At 42.5% G+C, this 22532-nt stretch overlaps 1 protein-coding gene across 2 annotated transcripts in view; it reads left to right on the top strand.

The window, feature by feature from the left end:
- The first annotated feature begins 8607 nt into the window (after window positions 1-8607).
- Window positions 8608-22532, top strand: part of CYTH3 (cytohesin 3) — a 143950-nt gene continuing 130025 nt past the window's right edge. The window contains exon 1 of one of the 2 annotated variants that reach the window (XM_057487384.1): window positions 8608-8816. In XM_057487384.1, coding sequence (XP_057343367.1) covers window positions 8759-8816 — 58 coding nt within the window. In that variant the 5' untranslated portion in view covers window positions 8608-8758. The remainder of the gene's footprint in view (window positions 8817-22532) is intronic. The other variant, XM_036897121.2, reaches the window with a different exon arrangement.

Raw genomic sequence — 22532 nt, 5'->3', positions numbered from 1 at the left:
TCTCATAATTCTTTGTATTTCTGTGGTGTCTGTAGTGATTTTTCCCTTCTCATTTTTGATTCTGTTTATGTGTGTAGACTCTCTTTTTTTCTTGATAAACATGGCTAGGATTTTATCTATTTTGTTTATTTTCTGGAAGAACCAGCTCCTGTTTTCATTGAGTCTTTCTATTGTTTTATTCTTCTCGATTTTATTTATTTCTGCTCTAATCTTTATTATGTCCCTCCTTCTACTGACTTTGGGCCTCAATTGTTCTTCTTTTTCTAGTTTCTTTACTTGTGAGTTTACACTGTTTATTTGGGATTGTTCTTATTTCTTTAGGTAAGCCTGTATTGCAGTATAGTTCCCTCTTAGAATGGCCTTCACTGCATCCCACACATTTTTATGGTGTTATTGGTTTCCTTTGTCTCCATATATTGCTTGATCTCTGTTTTTATTTGGTCATTGATCCATTGATTATTTAGGAACATGTTATTAAGCATCCATATGTTTGTGGGATTTTTTGTTTTGTTTGCATAATTTATTTCTAGTTTCATATCTTTGTGGTCTGAGAAGCTGGTTGTACAATTTCAATCGTTCTGAATTTACTGAGGCTCTTTTTGTGGCATAGTATGTGACCTACTCTGGAAAATGTTCTATGTGCACTTGAGAAGAATGTGTATTCTGATGCTTTTGGGTGGAGTGTTCTGAAGATGTCTGTTAGGTCCATCTATTCTAATGTTTTGTTCAATGCCTCTATCTCTTTACTTATTTTCTGTCTGGTTGATTTGTCCTTTGGAGTGAGTGGTGTGTTGAACTCTCCTAAAATGAGTGCACTGCATTCTATTTCCCCCTTTAATTCTGTTAGTATTTGTTTCACATATGGTGCTCCTATGTTGGGTGCATATATATTTATAATGGTTATATCCTCTTGTTGGACTGACCCCTTTATCATTATGTAATGTCCTTTTTTGTCTCTTGTTACTTTCTTTGTTTTGAAGTCTATTTTGTCTGATACAAGTATTGCAAACTCCTGCTTTTTTCTCCCTAGTAGTTGCATGAAATATCTCTTTCCATCCCCTCACTTTTAGTTTGTGCATGTCTTTGAGTTTGAAGTGAGTCTCCTATAGGGAACGTATAGATGGGTCTTGTTTTTTTATCCATTCTGTAACCCTTTATCTTTTGATTGGTGCATTCAGTCCATTTACATTTAGGGTGATTATCTATAGATATGTTATAAGGACATATCTATAGATAATCACCTTTTGATTCATGTTTACCAAAGGTTCAAGAGTGGCTGCTTTACTGTTTAACAGTCTAACTTAACTCACTTACTATGCTCTTTCAAACACAATCTAAAAGTTTTTTTTTCTTCTCTGTTTTTCTTCCTTCTCCACCCTTTATATATTAGGTGTCATATTCTGTACTCTTTGTGAATTTTTGAGTAGTTGATTTAATTTTACATTTGCTTAGTATTTAATTGGTCTACTTCTGTTACTGTGGGTTTATTTTCTCTGGTGACAGCAATTTAGCCTTAGGAGCACTTCTATCTATAGCAGTCCCTCCAAAACATAGGGTAGAGATGGTTTGTGGGAGGTAAATTCCCTCCACTTTTGCTTATCTGGAAATTGTTTAATCCCTGCTTCAATTAAAAAAAATTTTTTAATTTTGATATCACTAATGTACAATTACTTGAACATTTGGCTACTAGACTCCCCCCATTATCAAGTTCCCCCCACATCCCCCATTAGAGTCACTGTCCATCAGTGTAGTAAGACGCTATAGAATCATTACTTGTCTTCTCTGTATAAACTGCCTTTCCTTTGTCCCCCTACCTACATTATGTGTGCTAATCATAATGCCCCATTTTCCCCCTTATCCCTCCCTTCCCACTCACCCTCCCCAGTCCGTTTCCCCTTGGTAACTGTTAGCCCATTCTTGGGTTCTGTGAGTCTGCTGCTGTTTTTGTTCCTTCAGTTTTTTCTTTGTTCTTATACTCCAAGGATAAGTGAAATCATTTGATACTTGTCTTTCTCTGCCTGGCTTATTTCACTGAGCATAATACCCTCTATCTCCATCCATGTTGTTGCAAATGGTAGGATTTGTTTTCTTCTTATGGCTGAATAATATTCCTTTGTGTATATGTACCACGTCTTCTTTATCCATTCATCTACTGATGGACACCTAAGTTATTTCCATTTCTTGGCTATTGTAAATAGTGCTGTGATAAACATAGGAGTGCATATGTCTTTATCAAATTGGGTTGCTGCATTCTTAGGGTAAATTCCTAGGAGTGGAATTCCTGGGTCAACCTGCTTTAAATTTAAATGATAATCTTGCTGGGTAAAGTATTCTTGGTTCAAGGCCCTTCTGTTTCATTGCATCAAATGTATCATTCCACTCCCTTCTGGCCTGTAAGGTTTCTGTTGAGAAGTCTGATGATAGCCTGATGGGTGTCCTTTGTATGTGATATTTTTTCTCTCTCTGGCTGTTTTCAATACTCTGTCCTTGTCCTTGATCTTTGCCACTTTAATTATTATATGTCTTGGTGTTTTCTCCCCTGGGTCCCTTGTGTTGGGAGATCTGTGCCCTTCCATGGCCTGAGAGACTATTTCCTTCCTCAGATCAGGGACATTTTCAACAATTATTTCCTCAAAGAGACTTTCTATCCCTTTTTCTCTCTTTTCTTCTGGTACCTGTATAATGTGAATATTGTTCCATTTGGATTGGTCACACAGTTCTGTCAGTACTCTTTCACTCCCAGAGATCCTTTTTTCTCTCTGTACCTCAGCTTCTTTGTATTCTGTTTCCTAATTTCTAGTTCATTCACCACCTCCTCTACCTCTTCTAATCTGCTTTTAAGTCCTTCCATTGTATGTTTCATTTCAATGTTGTATTTTTAAAAGTTTCTCTTTCTCTCTTGAAGTCTTCCCTGAGATCTTTAATATTTTTCTGTAGCTCACTGAGCATGTTTATGATTTTTATTTTGAAATCTTTATCAAGAAGTTTGTTGATTTGAGTTTCACTTAGCCCTCTTGCTGATGTTTGAGGGATTTTGGTTTGTATCAGATTCTTTTGCCATTTCATATTTCTAATTATTGCTACTGAATAACTTTGTGTAGGCAGCACCCTCTAGGGCCGAGAAGCTCTAGCCTCTGGAGCTACCCAGTCTCTGGAGCAATGGTGGGGGTCACAGGCACACCGAACCAGTGCATGCCAGGAGGAAAGACTTTTTTCCTGCTTCCTGGATTCAGTGTCTGCCTCTGCTGCCAGGGCCAGTGAGCCAAGTGCTTATGGTGGAGCCTCTGCATTATGCCCTTGTAATTGCCGTAGGTGCAGCTGACCTCCGGCTGGCCTGGCACAATGGTATAGGCAGCATGTAAGCTGACTGTTGCCTGCCTGGAGGAAGGAGTGGCAGGCTGTGTATTGCAGTAAGGGGCCTCAGTGTGCATTGCCGGCCAGGGTGATGGATTGCCTGAAGCTCCTGAAAGTTCCCAACCTTCTGGGCTTAATGTGCTGGGACGATTTTGTCTACCTGTCCTTTCTCCTGAGCAGCAAGTTCTGTGTAATCCTTGCCTCTTTCACACCCCTCTTGCTGTTGTGAAGTCTCTCAAAGTGCCTGCCTTTCTTTTGTCTCAAAGTGGCTGGTTGTGGGTACCTGTTCTCCACAAGTGGCTGGAATCAAAGTCTCACTGAGTATTCTGCCTGTCTTTGCTTTCCAACCCCACTAATCTCCATAGCACATGTAATGTGGGTTCATGCTCCCGTGGCAGATCTCCAGGAGTGGGTGTTTAGCAATCCTGGGGTTCTACTCCCTCCCCATTCTGTTTCTTTTCCTCCTGCCAGTGAGCTGGGGTTGCAGGAGGGCTTGGGTCCTGCCAGATCACGGGCTTTGCTAATTATCCCTTTTCCCTAGATGTAGGCAGTCTGTCACAGTCTTCTTTCTGATCATTCTTTCAGGATTAGCTGTATTTGCTGTATTTTCGTATTATATGTGGTTTTGGGAGGAGATTTCTTTCTCACTTCTCACCACAATCTTTAAGACTCTCTTGTATTTTGATCTTATAGCCATGACCTTGCTGAATTCACTTATAAGTTCTAGGAGATTTTTAAATAAATTCCTTGGAATTTTCTATGTAGACAATCCTGTCATCTATAGACAGGAACACTTTTTTTCTCCTATGTTTTCTGTATGCCTTTTTGTTTCTTTTGTTTCTTGTTTTATTGTCTTGGCTAGAATTTCCAGTAAGATGAGTGGCAGTTTGAGAGTAAAATCCTTGCTTTGTTCCCAATCTCAGCAGGAAAAGCATCAGTCTTTTCAAAGTTAAGTGTGATGGTAGCTGTAGGTTTTCTGTAGTTTTTTTTTTTTTTAATCAGCTTTAAGATGTCCCCTTTTATGCTTGGTGCCCGAGAGTTTTTCATCATGAATTGGTGTTGCATTTGGTTAAACATGCAACTAAAGTTGTTGAATGAACAAAATATCAGCAAGGGAGGGGCACAGAGTCCCCAGATTCCCTTATGGAAGGGCACATGTGTGTCCATTCCCTTAGAACCCAGTTCTTTAAAGGACTAATGGGGTATGAAGTGTGGGACATTTTACAAGCAGAGGGCACAGAGCATGGCAGGGAATGTTCCAGAAGGCAGATTTGGAAGAAAAGAACAGCTAGAAGGTGGCGGCAGCAGTGGTGAGTCCTTACTGAAAGTCAGCTTTGTCTTCCAATCTTGACACACCAATTTTGGCTATCTTTGAATGAGCCAGTGGAGAAACTTTCTACTTCTGTGCATAGCAGTGATGAATAGTGAGCATTTACTGTGTGCCATGCACCATCTATGTGTGATAACATCAAGTTCTAGTTCTCAGAGTAACTATATGGGGTCATATTATTGTTGGTCCCATTTCAGATGCAGAAACTCAGGCACACAATGGTGAAGCATCTTGCCCATGGTCACACAGCCAAGAAATGGAAGTCCTGGGGTGTTTAAGTTCAGAGTCTGCCAGCAGTGGCGTGTTGTGATGCATCATGGCTGGGACCCTATGACCTTAATGAGTGTTATGTGGACTCTTTACAAAGGCAACAAATGATCAGAACTCATGGCTGGCTGGCTTTTGCTATCCTGCAAACCAGATTGTAGAATCACATTAGCTTGGGCACAGTTAGGCCCTCTGGTCGCACGGCACTCAGTGATGGGTGTTGCTCTGTCCTGTGATTGCTGGTCACTTTCTATGCAGAGGACCATGACCATAGACAGATATTGTATATCCTTATGTTTGTCATTTTCACCTTTTTTCTTTTTAATCTCCTATCTGATTGTACACTATGCACCCCATGATGGATATTCCTGATGATTTTAAGCTGTACACTGCAGACTTTGGCCGATTTCTGAAGGGGAACTTTTTTAATTAATTTTTTTTTCACTTTATAAAAAATAGGCCAGGGACATACTATAAAAATGAAGAACTAGAAAAAAATAATGCAGCTTTTTTTTTATTGTAATAGAAGACACCTTGTGTGTCCTAACCCTTAATACTGATGCTGCCTTGAGTGAGTGTAATGCCTTTCTTTCAAAGATGAATAGCTTGAAATGGGGGCCAAATGATTTTTTCCAAGTTTACCATTAATGAGAAATTTGACCGCCTTTGTTCTTGCAAAAGTGCAAGTTACTAATCAATCTAAAAGGCATTAAGTTGCCCTTGGTAACGTGAGGCCAGAGAACTGATGTCAGTTGTGTGGGTTCCAGGGGGCAGAATAGGACGAAGGTGTACTGCAGTGAAGATTGGAAAAGGAGGTGGATTGATGTGAAGGATACAATATATGGGCTTTTGAAAATTTAATGAGGACACGACTTGACACTTGGACCCCTGTTGTTTGCTTGGGCAGAGTGGAGAATGCTAATCTGCACAAGATCATCTCGATTCTGTTGAGATGTTTTCTTTCCTCAATGAAATTATATTTCAGAAAATACTACTTGCTTTTTGTGACCATGAGCTGACAGCAAGCTGCCTGCTGTGTGTGCCTTCCCCAGACTGGACCAGACCCCTGAGCAGATGTAACGGATTAGTTGAGGTTCCCATCTGACAGTCACTTTTGTCTCTGCTTTTCTTGACAGGTATCAGAGAAGACAGGAACTGCTCTGTGCAGGGTCTGGAAGCAGGCATGACTCCGGCAGTATAGATAGCCTCTTTCCAGCTGAGCATGAAGAAACCAGCCTTGGCAGGGTTTTGGAACTTGTGACCTTAGTGCTGCGAGAGGACACTGCTGTCCGATTTCACAGACTTCCACTTGGAGGATGGAGATGAATACACAAAGGACAAGTCCTCTGACGTTTCCGGAATGGGAACATTCTTGATTTCTTAAACTATTTCTGTAATAGTCAAAGGGTTGATAAATGGATTTTAACATGTTTCCAAGATGTCTCCCACTTTTGATTGCCCTGTTCATCCAGCAGCAGTAACAAATACTGTTGCTTTCTCCCTACTTTGGATGTGGCCTAGCCCCTGCAATGGATGAATACAGAACAAATACAGACTACGTTTTCAGTCTGATGGAGTTTCAAGGCTGCAGAGCCAATATGTAGGAAACAGCAAACACTGAAAAAAGTTTAAAAATAGGGTATAACATCAAAATTCCAATTAAATAATTACATTTGATTATTTGCCTAATGGCTGTATTCCTTCTAGGCCATAAGTACCTTGAGGACAGGGACCGAATCTCTTTTTCATCGAGGTAGGCCCAGCACCTGGGACATTGCTGGGAATCCAGCTGGTGCCTGAATATTTATCTTCTCACTGAATGATGATAACAAGGTGTTGTGTTTAACACTTACTATCTTGGAGCGTGTCTGCTGCATGAATTGTTTTCCTTACAAATTCACTTATAAAACTTTCAACATATGAGTAAATCACACATAAGCTGTACAGAAAGTTAGTGCCTATCTTAGTGGATAAGCAGGATACTTAATATTCTCATGGTAGGGGCAACTTGCATGTGAGCAGATTGGATAACTGTTATCTAATTTAAGAATTTAAGAGAGATTGGAAAGTAGCTCTTTTCCAAAAAATCTAGTTTTTCCATTAGATATTAATTCCTTTGAGTAGGGAAAGTTTTTATGTTTTCAGTTTCCCCATTCAAGAGCAGAAACACCACCTAACTAAGCCTTTATTCCCTCATCATTTTTTACAGGCCTTGTCGAAATGAAGGCCCAGTCTAAGCTATGTGGGTAATACAATATTCTGCTTATAAATAACGTAGCTATGCTTTATCCTGGTAGAAATTAGCTGAGATGGAGGTCAGAGACCCATTTTCAGAGTCAAACTTTGAGAGAAGCACCTATGCACCACACTCTTAAGAAACCTAAAAATTAGGAATTGACATTTAAAAGCATTTATAATTGATATCATCTTTTGAGTTCAAAGCTCCCCAAAACACATTACCAAGTTCAAAGTGTGCTATCATTTTTCTCGGTAACTAAGCTATTATCTTCAAGATAAGGAAGCTGACAGGAACAAGATCAGGAAGCCGACTGTGGGCTAGGATTTAAACCGACATCTCCTGACTCCCAGACCCCTTTTCTGTTGCCTGTTTGTCACATGAACTGCCAAGCATCTTATCTGCACCCAGAAGTGTGCCCAGTAGTTTAAGAAGCACTGACATGATGGGCGTTTTATTCTTGGTATTATTAGGTGACTGAACTCTGGAATCATCCCATAACCTTGAACAAAAAAGGTGAAAACTGTCCACTCTGATAAATGACAGCGGAAGGATCCTTGGACTCAATGGGTCATTTATAAGTACAAAACAGTTGCTGGAAAATTACATTAGAGATGAATTATCTCCTCCATTACAATGTTTCCTTTTCTTTAATGAAATTTAGTTCAAGCAAATTGAACAGAAAGGCTCGGGTGGGGCCCCATTCAATGCTTCAAGAGAGGTTACGGGAAGCAAGATGTGGAGAGAGAAAGGAGATCTGGAGCAGGGGACAGGCTGAGGCCTTCTGCCCAGGAGATTGCGTTTGGGACCCTGGCTGTCCGCAAGAATTGAGCTCCGAGTCCTGCATCAGAAATGCAGGGCAGCTGGCAGCGTTCCAAGGGAGACTGGCGCAAACCAGCAGGAGCATCTGAGGTCAGGCTGGCCAAGCCCTCAAGAGCCCTGCGAAATGGCCCCTAGATGTGCCGGTTTGGGATTCGGTTCCAACCTCGTGAAAACGTTCATTTAGAAGCCTTGGACTTTGTTCATTTTAAAGTGCCCTCTAGGGCACCGCCAGGAAAGGAGAGCCTCCATGAAGCATCCGAAACCTGACAAGACAGTCTGGCAGTACCCTAAATTCCTCGGGGCTGGATGCATGCGTTTCTCGGTCTTTTTAACCTGAGTGCACGTGCGAGGAGGATCCCTCGCCGCGAGGTTTAGCTGCACTGACATTCCGGAACACGGACCCAAGTCGGCCAGCCGGCGGCTCAGAAGCTGGACGAGAGTAGACGCGCGCCCTGCCCTTGGGGTTGCGCGGCATCTCACCCAGCCGCTTCGCACGGCTCTGCCGGGGCGGGGGCGGTGGGAGCTTGCGGATCGGGGCGGGGCCGACGGCCTGGGCCCCGCCCACCTCCGGCCTGGGGCCCGGGGTCACGTGACGGCGCGCCGAGCGGCGAGCGCCCCGCCCGGCGGGAGGAGGCCCGGGCCGCGTCCCGGCCCGCGAGCTGCAGGAGTCTCCCCGCCGCCTGCGCTCTGCACCCGCGGCGCCCCCCGCGTGCGGCCCCGGGTTCGCCAGCAGCGGCAGCGGCCTAGAGATGGACGAAGACGGCGGCGGCGGCGGCGGCGAGGGCGGTGGCGGTGAGTGTCGGAGGTGTGGCCGGCCCGACTGGCGGCCTGGGGCGGGGGGCGCAGGCTGCCTCTCCGGGGTCAGGGGTCCAGAGCCGCCTGAGGAGGCTGCGTCGGGGCAGCGCCAGGGGTGGCCGAGGCCCGCGGCAGGGGCGGAGGGGTGGCTGCCGAACCCCGGATACGACGGGGCGAGGCCGGGGCCGCCCGCCGCGGGGCCGCCCGCAGGCTCGGGCGGGGTTTGGGGTCCCTCTCCCGGGGCGGGGGTTTTGGGGGCGACCTTCCTCGCCTCTGGTCGCTGAGGGTGTCCGCGCCCGCCGGAGCCCAGCCGCAGGCGGGGTCCCTCTGCGTCGCCTCGGGTGACAAGGGGGGCATTCCGGGAAATGGGGGAAAGTTTGCACTGGGGTTCCTCCGGGTCTGAGAGGGGCGGCCGGAGGAGAGGGTTGAAGATCACGACGGTTTTCGCGGCTTTCGGTCAGGGTGGTCGGAGGGTCCTCGAGGCGAGTGGGGGCGGCGGGATCCCTGACGTCGCCTGAGCCGAGCCGTAGGAGCGCAGACCCCGGCCGGGAGCCGCCCCGAGGGAGGCGCCCTCCCCGCGAGAGCGCGTGTGGTAAATTATTTAGTGGAAAGGCAGTTCCTGTGGTGTCATGCCGCCAAATACGCCCTTAAACCGTGTAGCGTGTGGAGTGTCTGCGGCGTGGGTCGTCGGCCGGGAAAGCAAGGGGTTAATAACGCCCCAGGAGCACCCGAAGTTGAGGTCCTCTACTTTTGCTAAAGCTCTTTATGCCGGCAGCCGGAATCATCAGATCCCCTTGCAGCAAGAGAGCGTTTGGGAAAAAAATCTTTTAGTTACTGACTGCTGGAGCAGCTGCCGGAGACAATCGGCAGCACCGAACGCTGCAGGGTGCACTGGCGAATCCAGGTGCCTTGCAGAAGCCGAGCGCTGGCTGCCTGGGGGAAATGCTTGTGCCCGAAGAAGCGGCGCGGATTTGAGGGTGGGAAGTTGGCACGCGTGGTGGCGTTTGGCGAGTTCGGTTCTTATAGCTAAATCCAAGGGTGGCACTGTGGCCCCGAGTGGGCGTGTTGTTTATGAGAAAGAAGGGACCCAGTTACAAACCCTCCTACAGCCAGGCTGGCTGGCTGGAGAGCCCAAGTCAGGGCTTCTTAGCAGACGACACCCTGCCTCCCGCCTGTCCCAGTTTGAGTAACACAACAAACAGGCTTCGTAGTTTTTCCTTTTTTGAAAATAAAGGCAAACAACTATCATTTTCAGACGTTTGACATTGCAGTCAAGTAGCCAGCTGGCTTGGCCATTTCGTTTGGAAGTCGTTTCTGACTCTGTGAGTAAAGAAATGTATACTTGGAGGTAAAGGCAGGTATGAAGCTAGAAACGGGAGGCTAGTGTGCTCTGGCAGTTTATTATAGATCTTGAATACAATGACAAAGGATGGTACTGAATATGGAGAGTCTTACAGCTTTCTTTGGGCCGTTAATAGCTCCCATCTTGGAATGCAATCTTGAAATTAAAAAAAAAAATCACAGGGACAGAGCTCAGCATTACACTAACTTACAATGGTAAAATTGGAAACAGCAGTGCCTAATAGAATGGCGAGGTAAATTATGGGAAATTTATTGGATGAAATATTTTACAACCATTAAAAATAAGCCTTTTTATATATACATCATGGTCTGAGCAATGTAAAAATTGGGTGACATCATGCTTGCTTAATTTTCTTAGTTCTTACACTTTTCAAGTTTCTGGAGTGATGTATATTACTTTCAAATTTGGAAAAAAAGTGCCTTGCAGTGGGGAAAGAGGTTTGATTATTTTTAATGTATCATTTAATTCAATTCAGTTAGAACAGTCAACAATGAAGAAGAGATTTATTGATTGTCAGGTAAAATGCCCAGCAGCATGCTAGGTGCTGAAAACTTTTAACCTTTATTGATATGGCTTATTAAAATCTTTTTTCCTTGCATTAGGGAAGACATTTAAAAATGTTGGACAATCAGAATAATTGTATTTTTGGATAAGTGAATATCTTAGTTTTGAAATAAGTCATTGTATAGTGATTAGCATATTAATTTGATGTGCTTGTATTTAACTTGGAGGTTTTGAAGTTAACATCTCTCTTTAAAATTCTTTACAGTTATTACTGCCATTTAGACTTTAAAATATATGCTTTGCTTTAAAATTCATGTTTTTGAAAATAAAATTCAGCTGCTTGAAAGAGAATAATTTCGGTTGCCAGTCATTTGCCAGCCAATTGTAAAACATAACTTTTTGGGGGTATATTTTTAGAGTAGAGAACTTTGGTGGGGAAGTCAGTTTCAGCTTGTGTACAAGATAGAGTAAATCTGTTCAAATAGTTACGGCAGTGGCGAAAGATAATTTAAAAGGTCTTTTTTGCTAATGTGTCGTGTTAAAAGACTTTAAAAATGAATCCTACTTGCTATTTTTATAATTTAAAGTTTTGTTGAGGGTATTATTCTTTCAATGCAAGATAAGGAGAGGATGGTGATATGAATGGTTGGACGGCAGTTCTCAGGAGGAACAAGTGGGGGTACAAGATTACAAGAACACATTGTTACTTACAATGTATGCAGAGTGTAGTTAAGGTATTCTTAATTCCTTTGGGGCTTTGTTGCCTTTCAGTTTTTCTGGAACAGTTCTTGAGCTGGGTCTCTCCTTGGCAGGTGACTGGCTAGTTTGGGTCATTGCCACAGTCTTAATGCTCAGTTTGGGAATCTGTGTGATTGATGTTCTTGACTGGACCATTTGTGACAGATGATGGGAATACTTCACTGGCTTTCCCCTCTCCCACCTTCCCACCCCCAATCCATGTACATGCGGGTTAAGTCAGTGTTCCATGTAAAAAGATGATCAGTCTCATAATGAAATAAATACAAATTAAGACCAGGTTGAAATCCCACCTCTCATCTGTCAGGAAAGCAGTAACTCCCACGTTGGAAGCCATCTGTTGGTGATAGGAGTGTAAATGAGTTGTGGCTCTTAAGGCCACACCAGCCTGTGTTTGGCTGGGATCCTTGGTAGGCCCTTCTCTGCAGAGGGACTCACCCCCGCAGGCAATATTTCCCAGCCCTTTGGGTCAGCTGGCTTGGGGCTGGGTTTAGCCAGTGGGAGCCATTGGTGGGAGATTGATGGCAGGAGGAACGGGGAACCAGGCTTGCTTTCCTCCTCTCACTGTGCCTCATCTCTCTAGCAGTTGCCTGGTCTCTTTCAACTCCAGCTCCTGCCCATTGACTGAGCTCCTGAGCCTTGGAAAATACCCCCTTCCCTTTACTTCTCCAGCTAGGTGGTAGCAGCTTCTTGTTCTTGCCAGTCTCTGTGGTGCCTTACCATTTCCTGTTTGACTTCTCAGCTTTTCCATCATGCCTGTAACCAATTACTTGTATTAAATTTTCTCCGCTCAACTCCTTAGAGGGACTCTGGGTGGACCTCGATAGATACAGGGGCATTTTTAAATTAACAAGCTTGTAAATTTTTAAACCCCTCAGTACCAGTTCTAGGAATTTAACTTGCAAGTGTATTTGTACATGTGTGAGATACCGTAGGTACGAGATTCTTTGAATTGTTTAAATAGTAAAAGATGGAAAGTAACCCGAGTGTCTGTGAGCAGGAGACTCATCAGATCTTAATATACCTGGATGGTGAGTGAAGTTGGGAAGTTGTAGAAATGAACCAGGAAGCTCTTTGTGAAATGATACGGAAAGCTCTCCAAAACGTCTCACTGAAATGTAGGGAAATGTGCATAGCATGTCACCATTTCTTTTTTTTTTTTTTTTAAAGAAAGTACTTGCATATGCGTCAAAATTCTGGAAGCTTAAAACAAGGAACTAAGAACAGTAGTTACCTGTTTGGGTAAGGTGGTGGGAACTGAGCAGATGGGAAATGTAGATGCAAAGGAAACTTTTGCTCTATGCCTTTTCATTTTTTGAGTTCAAAAAAGTTTAATTCTATCTTCTCTTCTTTCCACATTGGAAAACAGTTTTACAGAAGAATTAATGTGCCGGTAAGAAATTACCCTTTTTGAGATAATTTTTATATAGTGAAAAAAAAGTAAAATATAGGAAGTTATATATTGTTTTTTCAATCTGCGCATAGGAAACTAACCACTTTTCTTTTACGTTCTCATGACAGAGAGACATGAGAGGTGTTTTTAGAGGATACTTATAGTATATTCTCTTCTAGAACATTTATTCAGAAATAATGACCATCTTGCTACCAAATGCCAGGTCCTGTGCTTGGCACAAGGGTGAGGAGTGGTGAATGAGGCAGAGGAATTTCCTGTGTTCCCAGAGCCATGTTTACATAGATGGGAGACAGAACTGGGAAACAGATATAAAATAATTGGAAATTATGCTCAGTGTGTTAAAGGAAGTCATCAAGGGGCTGAGGGAGAGAGTGAGCGGGTGGGCCTGGAGTGGAGGAGGTGTGGGCGGTGCCCTGTAGCCTGGAGAAGCCCATGGAGGAGTACTGTGTTGGGTGCAGCCTAGAGGGATCTTGGGGCTTCACTGGGCTGGGAGGTGCAGAGTAGGGCTCCAGGCTTGAAAGCAGCTTTGTGTGGTACAGAGTGAAGGGGCCAGCGAGGCGTTTAGTTCATAAGGAATCCATGTTTTGTTCTAAGTGTGTGAAGCCAATGAAGGATTTTAAACAGGGGTGTGGCATTTCATTAACATTTCAAAAATTTTAGCTAATATTTACATCAGGTTCTGGCTTGTGTGCTGTACATATCTTGTTCTTCACAATAACTGTGTTATATACTTAACATTATCACCATTTACAGCTGAAAATAGAGGCGTAGGGAAGCTAAGTAACTTGCTTCAGATTCCACAGCTACTAAGTGGCAGAGCTGAGATGTGAACCCAGGCATTCTGGCTTCAGAGGCCATATTCTTTTATTTTTTTCAAAAGACATTTTTTTATTAAGGTATCATTGATACACAATCTTGTGTTCAGGTTTCACATGAGCAACATTATGGTTACTAGATTCCCCCCATTATCAAGTACCCCCCCATACCCCATTACAGTCACTGTCCATGAGCATAGTAAGGTGCTATAAGGTCACTACTTGTCTTCTCTGTGCTACATTGCAGAGGCCGTATTCTTAACCACAGTGCACCCTGCCCTTATAGGAAGAGTGGAGAGTGAACTGGAGGACGGGAGAGGGAATGGGGACACCAAAGGGGGAGCTGTCACAGGGGTTCAGGTGAGAGCTAGAGCAGCGTGGTGAACTGGGTGGCAGAGGAAAACAGGAAGGGAAAGATGTGTGCATGACAAACCTATATAAAAACACAGAAAAGCACAGAAGACAATGAAACACTAGTGTTCCCATCACTCAGAATTAATGGCTGTTAATGTTCTGTCACTTTGTTTTAGGCCTTTAAAAAGAAATTAAGGCATTACAGGTAGTCTTTCCCCCTCAGCATAATGGCAGCATCATTTTTCCGGTTGCTGAAACCAGAATCTGGGTGCATCTCCCACTTGTCTGAACAGTCGCTCTGTGGTCATCCTTGTCTACACAGCAGCCAGAGTGATCCACTTAAAACAGGTCATGGCACTCCTCTCTCCCAGCTGTGCGGGCCTCAGCTTACTCAGAACCGTCCACAGACCTCACTGTGTTCCACAGGACCCTACGGTAGAGGGTCTGTGTGCTTTTAGTCCAGGAGGGGGCTGCAGGCTTTTTATATTTGAGGGCAAATAGTAAAAATTTTTGGCTTTATAGGCCACACATGATCTCTCTCACAAATTGGTTTTTTATGACCATTTAAAAACAAAGAACATTCTTACCTTGGAGGCTTTCCTTGGTCCCTGCTATCTCTTTGAGGTTTCCATCACTCTTGTTGCCATGCTGGTCTTGCTGTTCATAAAGTTGTCATGCACACCCCTTCCCCTGTGCCTTTGCACTTGCTGCTCCCCTTAGATACCTGCTTGTCATGCTTGCTGGCTTCATTCAGGTTTCTGTTCAGCTGTCCCCTCACCAGAAAGGTCTTCCTGACTAACCTGTCTAAAATAGCCCCCAATTGTCCCTCTTTCCCATTTCCCAGCTTCAGTTTTCCTCTTAGCACTTCCGCTTATCCTTTTTATATTCATTGTTTGCCACCTCTCTCTCAGAATGTAAGTTCTATGAAAGCAGGAATATGTGTGCTTTTACTTTTATCCACTGCTGTATCTCTGAGACCTGGAACGTGGTGCTTAGTAGGTCTTCAGTGAATATTAATAAATCCTGCATAAGGTTGAAGGTTGCTAGGCAAAGGTGAGTCTTTCCTCCTTCCTCTTGTATTTCCTAAAGGAAACTGATGCATTGTACTGGGTCCTTCAGGATAGTGCTCATATTTTAATATGTATGTTTCCATAAACAAAACCGAGATCCCTTTTTGGCTTCTTTAAAAAGAAATTACAAAAATGGTATCATACCATATGTAATGTTCTGCAGCTTGTGTTTGAGATTACCCATGTTATTATATATAGACCCTGTTTATTTCTTGTAACTGCTGTAACACTTTATTTATCTTGCCCTGTGTTGAACTTTCATGTTATGTTTACATTGTTCTTAGAAACAATACTGAAGTGAACTCCTTAGGCTTGTCTCCTTTTACAAATGTGTGGAAGTTTTTCTGGGTATATCTCCAGAATTGCACTGTGAGTACAGGCCTGCTTTTGGTTTCCCTAGATATGGACAGATTGCTTTCTCCCTAGGAACATTCTCTGCATTCTCAACTCTTGGTGCTTGTCAGGCTTTTAAATGCTTGTCTATCTCCTGGCTCAGAAATTATGTATTGTGTTAACTTGCATTGCTTTCTTAGTGATGAGATGTATTTTGGAGAATCAAGTGGACATAGTGATAGTTTGGAGGTACGAGGTAAAGAACTACAGGAATCAGATGGCCCCTAAGTTTCTGGGGGTGTAACCACTTGGGTGGTGCTTCATGGGAAGGGGAAGTTTTAGGAAGTGGGGGTAGGAGAAGACAAGAGGTTTTGAAACCACTGGCTTTTTGTCAAAATGCCATTTGGCCCTCACTTTTGAAGGATTGTTTTCACTGGGTGTACCCTTGTAGCGCAGGCCATCAACTTCATTCCATGCAGTGCTTTGACATGTCATTCCATTGCCTTCTGGCTTCCATTGCTTCTGTTGAGGAATCAGCTGTATCCGTCTTATTCCTGTGAAGGCCATGTTTTCCCCCTGGCTGTTTTTAAGACTTTTCTCTCTGCCTTTGTTTTTCAGCTGTTTCTGTGATATGTCCAATGTGGTTTTCCTTGAATGTATGCTTACTGGGATTGGTGGTGGTAGTGGTCTTCTTTTCCATAGTGCTGTGACATGACTTAATCTGACCTTAGATTTGGAGAATTCTTGCTTACTGTCTCTTCATTCATTACTTTGGCTATATTCCCTATCGCTTCTTCTTCTGGGAATTTACCCTTTCATCATGTCCTATATGTATGTCTCTTAGGCTCTTTTCTGTGTTACTGATCCTTTTCATCTTTCCATGCTTTACTCTGTATATTTTCTTCTGCCCTGTATTCCAGTGTGTCAGTCCTTTCTTCACCTCTGTCTAATCTGCTTTTAAACCTATCTATTGAGTACTTAATTTCAGTTATTGTCTTTTTTGTTTTTCTTGGTTCTTTTAAGATTCAGATTTTCTGCTCCAAATTTTCATCTTGTCCACTAATTTCTTTCTTTTTTTAATGAAGTGTAGTTGATTTACAGTCTTATATTAGTTTCAAGTATACAACACAGTGGTTCAAGTTACCCACATTATTAAATCCTCACTCCAACTAGTGCAGTTACTGTCTGTCAACATAGAAAGATGTTACAGAATCATTGGTTATATTCTCCCTGCTGTGCTGCCATCCCCTGGTCCACTAATTTCTTTATTATTTTAATCACAGTTATTGTAAAGCCTGTGTCTGATAACTTCAGTGTTTGAATATCTCGTGAATATATTCTGTTGTCCCTTTTACCCTTAGTTTTCAGTCATGTGTTGACTTTAGATAGAACTGTTAAGCTCTAATTAAATTGTAGACAATGTGTATGAAAAATCAGAGATAATTTGAGACTCTGGCTATCTCCCTCAGGAGAGGCTTCTGGCAGGCAGTTAAGGTAGGGAAATATTTTTAAATCCTGAGGATTGGTCTACTTCTGGTTTGCCCTTCTCCTAGGGAATAGCTCTTTGGTGACCCCAGCTGAAAGCCTGGTGTGTTTACCAGACCTCTTCTCCTTGGCAGCCCCTGAACTCCCATAAGACTGCTGGAAATTCTGCTACCTTCTCAGATTCTCAGTCACTTGTTTCTGCTTAGCTTTTGGCCTCTCAGCTACTGTTGTGAATTGGCAAACATTTTAAGAGAAAAGTGGCTCAGATGATTGGGCTCACCTCTCTGCACTGGCCTCCTGGCCTCCTAGGTCCTCACTGCATGTAGCTCTCTGATGTCTCCAGACAGTTGTTGCTTATAATTTGTTCAGCTTTTTTAGTTTTTCTTGGCAGAAGTGTTGGTCTTCAACAAACTAGTCAGCTTTTACTGAAACCATAACTTAGCAAGTTCAGTTTTGGCGTTTAAAGTTGGACTTGCTGGTGAGACATCCTGGTGGAGATGGTAGGAAGGCAGTTGGCTGTGTGAATCTGCTGCTTAGAAGACCTATCTGAGTAGGAGATAAACAATGGAAAGGCTTTGATTTGTTTTAATTCACTGGGATGGATGAATGCGATCATAGAGGGAGAGCTGAGAGAAAAGAGAAACTCCCAGAACTGAAGGCAAAACCCAGTACAGGAGGCCGGGAAAGGGTGGCCAGTGCAGTTGAGGGAACCTGGGAGCTTGTGTGGTATTTCAGAAGTTGGGAGAAGAAGTACCTTAAGAAGAGGGTTAGCTGTGTGGAATGGTTTTTCCTTGAAGAAAATATATGTGTCATGGCCCTTAAATGGAAGTTTGCCATGTCAGGAGAATGGAGGGAAAGGCAGACATGTTGGGGCTTAGTGAGGGAAACCGAACATTTCTCTGGTATAGACAGGCACACCTCACTTTATTACACTTGGCAGATAGTGGTTTTTTTTTTACAGATTGAAGGTTTGTGGCAACTGCATTGAGCAGGTCTCTAGATGCCATTTTTCAACAGCATCTGTGTACTTTGGGTAGCATTTTGGTAATTCCTGCAGTACTTTAAACTTTTTCATTATTATATTTGTTGGCATGATCTGTGATCAGTGATTGGCTGAAAGCTGAGATGATGGTTAGCATTTTTTAGCAATAAAGTATTTTTTAACTAAGTTTGTACATTGGTATTTTAGACATATGCTATTGCACACTCAATAGACTATAGTACCTATAATGTATAACTAAATGGTATAACTAAACCTCCCCATACGATAACTAAATGTAACTTTTATATGGACTGGGAAACCAAAACATTCATTTGACTCACTTGATTGTGATATTTGCTGTATTGCTGTGGTCTCTTACCAAACCTGCATTCTCCCAAGTGTGCCACTAAAGCGTTCTGAGAGAGAACCACGAATAATTCACATTGGGTGAGTTAGAATGGTAATCCTGTTTGCTCATATTCTTAGTATAAATAACTTTGGGAGAGAGATTAATTTTAAGTTATTGGCAGATCCTTTAGGTAGCAGGTTTTTCAATTTGTAATAGAGGACTATTGAAACTTTGAAGGGAAATGAAATGAAAAAAAAAATAGGTTTTATCAAAGTGTCCTAAAAGCTGTTTAAAATATTAAGCATTTTGAAATTGTGGGGAAATAATAAATCATTTAAATGAGAGTAGAAAATACATGACTCTCCATCCAAATTTTTGAAGTTACCCAATCAGACTTTTAAACTTTCTATGGTTAATATCAGTCACCCAACTGAAATGTTTGAATAGACATGAGATACTGTAATATTTTATAATTTGGCTACAGACAACTCAGCAAGCATTTAGTTTAGGTAAATATCTTTCAGTGTTATGTAAATATTAGGAAAGACTCACCGGAGTCAATGTAGTTGACTAAGACGATTCTGTAATTTACTTTCACAGAGCAAATTTACCCTTTTAGCTGATTTAGTTTTCAGTAAGTCACCAGGAGCATTGTTCAAATAGGAGAAATAAGTTCCTATCTTAAACTCTCAGCAGGGCTATTTTTAATAACCATACTCTTCTTTTCTGAAAAACTTATTCCTGTAATTAATAAATAAAAACAGCAGTTTATTATAAACTTGACATTTTAATGATGATTGAAAAGTATTTCCCAGTATCTAGGTAATTAGTGATTTTTTTTTTTTCTTTTCAGTTTTCATCCAGATGTTTGGCAACATGTAGACACAGCCTTGCTGCAGTTTTCTAAATCACTTTCATGGGGACATATAATATTCTCCATTTATTTTGGACAGCAGAGTTCCTTTTTCTGTGGACAGATACATATGAAACACATGGTCTTTCAGTGGAGCTTGTGGTCCTCTGAGAATTCTCTGGAGGAGGAAATGGGTTGAACTATTTGGTTGCTATGAAGCAAAAACAATACTGTTTTCATTTTTTAGTGAACATCTGGGTTGCATTTATTATTTTACATTCTGGAGGTTCTTTAAAGCCACCGTTTGATACTATGAGGGTTCATTAAAGCAGTAGCTAGCTATTTCTATAGTTAAGTGCTGTGGTGCCTGATTTTTTTAAAATATTATTTTTTTCCCCTTTCTATAAAATGTAACTTGTAACAACTCTTAATTTTACACTGTAACTGGGATCTAGATATTTTGGGGGAAAGGGGAAGGAATGACCAGCTATCTTATTTCTCTGTCATCCATTGCCATGCAGAGTGTGGCTGTATTTGTGTGACAGACTCTCTTGGTCCCCTGTCACAAACCCACCTGCCCTTTCTTCCTTGTAAAGAACCCCAATTTATTCAGATATCTACCCACAGAGAAGGGGACAGAACCTTAGTCACCACAAGGGAGTGAATCATGAATGGTGTAAAACCAGGCAAGGGAATCCTTTTTCCTTACCATTGTTTGGAGGAGGGGTGCATAACCCGAGACTGGGCAGTGAGCTGTTTAGGGCAGTTGGCAGGGGGACTTCTTTGAAAGGTTTCTTCCTTCTTAGAAAAATAAACAAGATGAGAAACAGTCCATTTTCCGATGGTGGACTTCACTGGGTCTGGTTGGACAACCAGCTTACATTCATGGTGTCCAAGTCTGTCCAGTTCCAAGTCCAGTTCCAAGCCCATACAACCAGGATGACCAGCTGGATCCTTGACGATGTGGTTGAGTTGTTGAATTTAACCCACCCCCGAGCCTCCCTCTCTCCACACTTCCGGTCGTGCAGGACAGTGAATACCCTTCTCCTTCCTGGCGAGCAGAGGTGCGTGGTCATTAGGAGGCAGGCACCTTGCCAGGTACTGGCTGCAGCGGGCTGGTCTCTCATTCACGCAGTTAAGGACCTGCTCCCCAGGGAATGTGAAGAGGAAATCCTCTTCCCTTCCCTAGCTCTTCATCAAGCATACATATTTATCACTTTAAGAACTGAGCAAGGTTATATTTTCTTTTTAAGATTAATACTTTCCCCCAATTTTAACAAAACTATTTTAATATGCTTACACTTCCATTCAAAGTTTTATTTGGCAGTTCCTTATGATTACCTTTATTTAACAGAGGAATGCTTTCTAAAATGCAGTATTCAAAAATGGCAGACACTGGCCATTTAATGTTATGTTGGAAGACAGGACTTCCTTTTAGTTTTTAGTGGAGAGGAAATAAAATGATCAAGAATGTCCTTTTCCAAGTTTCAGTAATTAGATTAAAATTCTTTTGAATTGAGACAGACAATTTTTGTTTGTGTTAGAGTATGGGAAAATTGGAGGATTTTAGTGACTTTTAAATATTTGGCCTGTTCACACGGTGAGGCCAATTCCCCAAGTGTGGGAGGACAATGATTACAGACTTTGGCCATATTTCTGAGAGCATGAAAAACATCTTGAGAATAAAATAATGCCTTTTATTGCCTATATAAAAAGAATCTTAATATTGGTTCAGTATTCTTCTACAATGTTACATTTACTGGGCATCACAGAGTGTCTGCTGTGGTTCCCCGAAGTAACATGTTTTTAAAACAGCCTTTTCATTTAAAATAGTGGGATGATTGTACATATACTAGCCAAATGGTTACTATGATGTTTTAATTTTTACAAAAGGAACTCAGATGCCTTCTTCACTCCTTCCTGGGGTCAAACTTGTCCTGTGACTGGTCTGTAAACACTCTAGATCTTGTCATTAGAGCCTCCCCTGTTGACGCTCTCTCCTGGTGGCAAGTAGACAGTGGGGACAGGCATGTTCCCTGGGAGTTACTCTGCTTCACAGATGCCTGGGACTTTGGCTGGGCATGCAGAACATGACTAATTTACATATTTTTTAATCTGGAAAGAACAGAAGCTAAGCTATTTCCCCTAGGTTCTGCTGCTGTTAGTACTGGTCACTGGGTTTTAGGATTTAGGTCTGTTATCTTCTGCACTGCTTTCACCTTTTTCCCCACCAAGAGGAGTCTGGGGTCTTGTTTTTACTGTCTTCCCATCAGGTATTTTCATCCTGGCGAAGAGCAGGCTTTCCTGTATGTAGGTAATGATAATTAAGACTGTGTTTCAGAAGTGTTCCAGCCAGTTCTACATTAGAAATTTTATCTCCCTTTTCCATTTCACTTGTGAAGGCTTGAGGTAGGGTGAAAAGAGTTTCATTCTTCAGAGTAAAGTCTGCTCTCCTAGTCCTTCCAGCCCCTGGAAGCTTTGGTTTAGGCCTGCTAGGAGAGCTGAAGTCGAAAACTTGCCCTCCGGCCCAGCTGCCTGAGCCTGTGGCCACACCTCCCTTTTGGGAGAATGTCTAAAGTTCTCTAATCATATCAGCGTGGCTTGGGTGGTTTTATTGTGGTATAAGCAATCAAGAAACTTCGTTCGATTGGTAACTGGGAATTTCAGGAACATATTTGACAAGAAGGCCATTTCCTTAATTAAAGAGTTGTAAAGTTATTGAGAGGGCCATTTCAATTTTCTCTAGTTACAAAAGGAAGTCAGATGCTTTCTTCCCTCCATCCTGGGTTCAGACTGGTGTATAAGTTCTCTAAATCTTGTCATTAGACCTTCTGTTGGCACTCCCTCCTGGTGGTGAGCAGACAGAGGGAGCAGGTGTGTCCCCTGTTCATTGGCATCCCCGGAGTTGGGTGGTAATACTAACTTGAGCATTGTCCCCAAGTACTGGAGAGGGGAGTCTGCTTTTAGTATAAGCCCTTAATTTGACGAGACTGTTTCTGCATGTTTTATTGAAGCTTTTTTTCCCCTAATGTTCCTAAATATGTCTGCCTCTCCCTCTATCCAGAGACTGTTACCATCACCCATTTATTGGAATTTGGAGCCATAGGATTGTTGTAGTGCTATGCAGGCAGCCTTTCTCCTTCTCAGTCATGCTTCAGTGGCTGACTTAGTTGGGATGAATCATGCCTGAGATAACCTGCAGCCACTCCTTCTTCAAAAAGATTAGTCCTGTGAGATTGGAGAGGCCCCCCTCCCCCTTGTGGTCTATGGGAATTAAGATTTTCAGAATTTTTGCTTGTTTGCTATATCAGGTGAGCCACTGAAGGGTATTTCAGATAATTCCCCCAGTTCAGGGTAGAAAATAGTCAACTGTAATGTTAATGGTTTTTCTGAGAATTTGTGTCTCTTCTTTGTGTACACTTACATAAGTTTGTTTAAACATTTGAAATG

Source organism: Manis pentadactyla, chromosome 10 (genome assembly GCF_030020395.1).
Source record: "Manis pentadactyla isolate mManPen7 chromosome 10, mManPen7.hap1, whole genome shotgun sequence".
Taxonomy (NCBI): domain Eukaryota; kingdom Metazoa; phylum Chordata; class Mammalia; order Pholidota; family Manidae; genus Manis; species Manis pentadactyla.
Note: the sequence above shows the minus strand (reverse complement) of the source record. Positions and strands in the feature narration are given on the sequence as shown.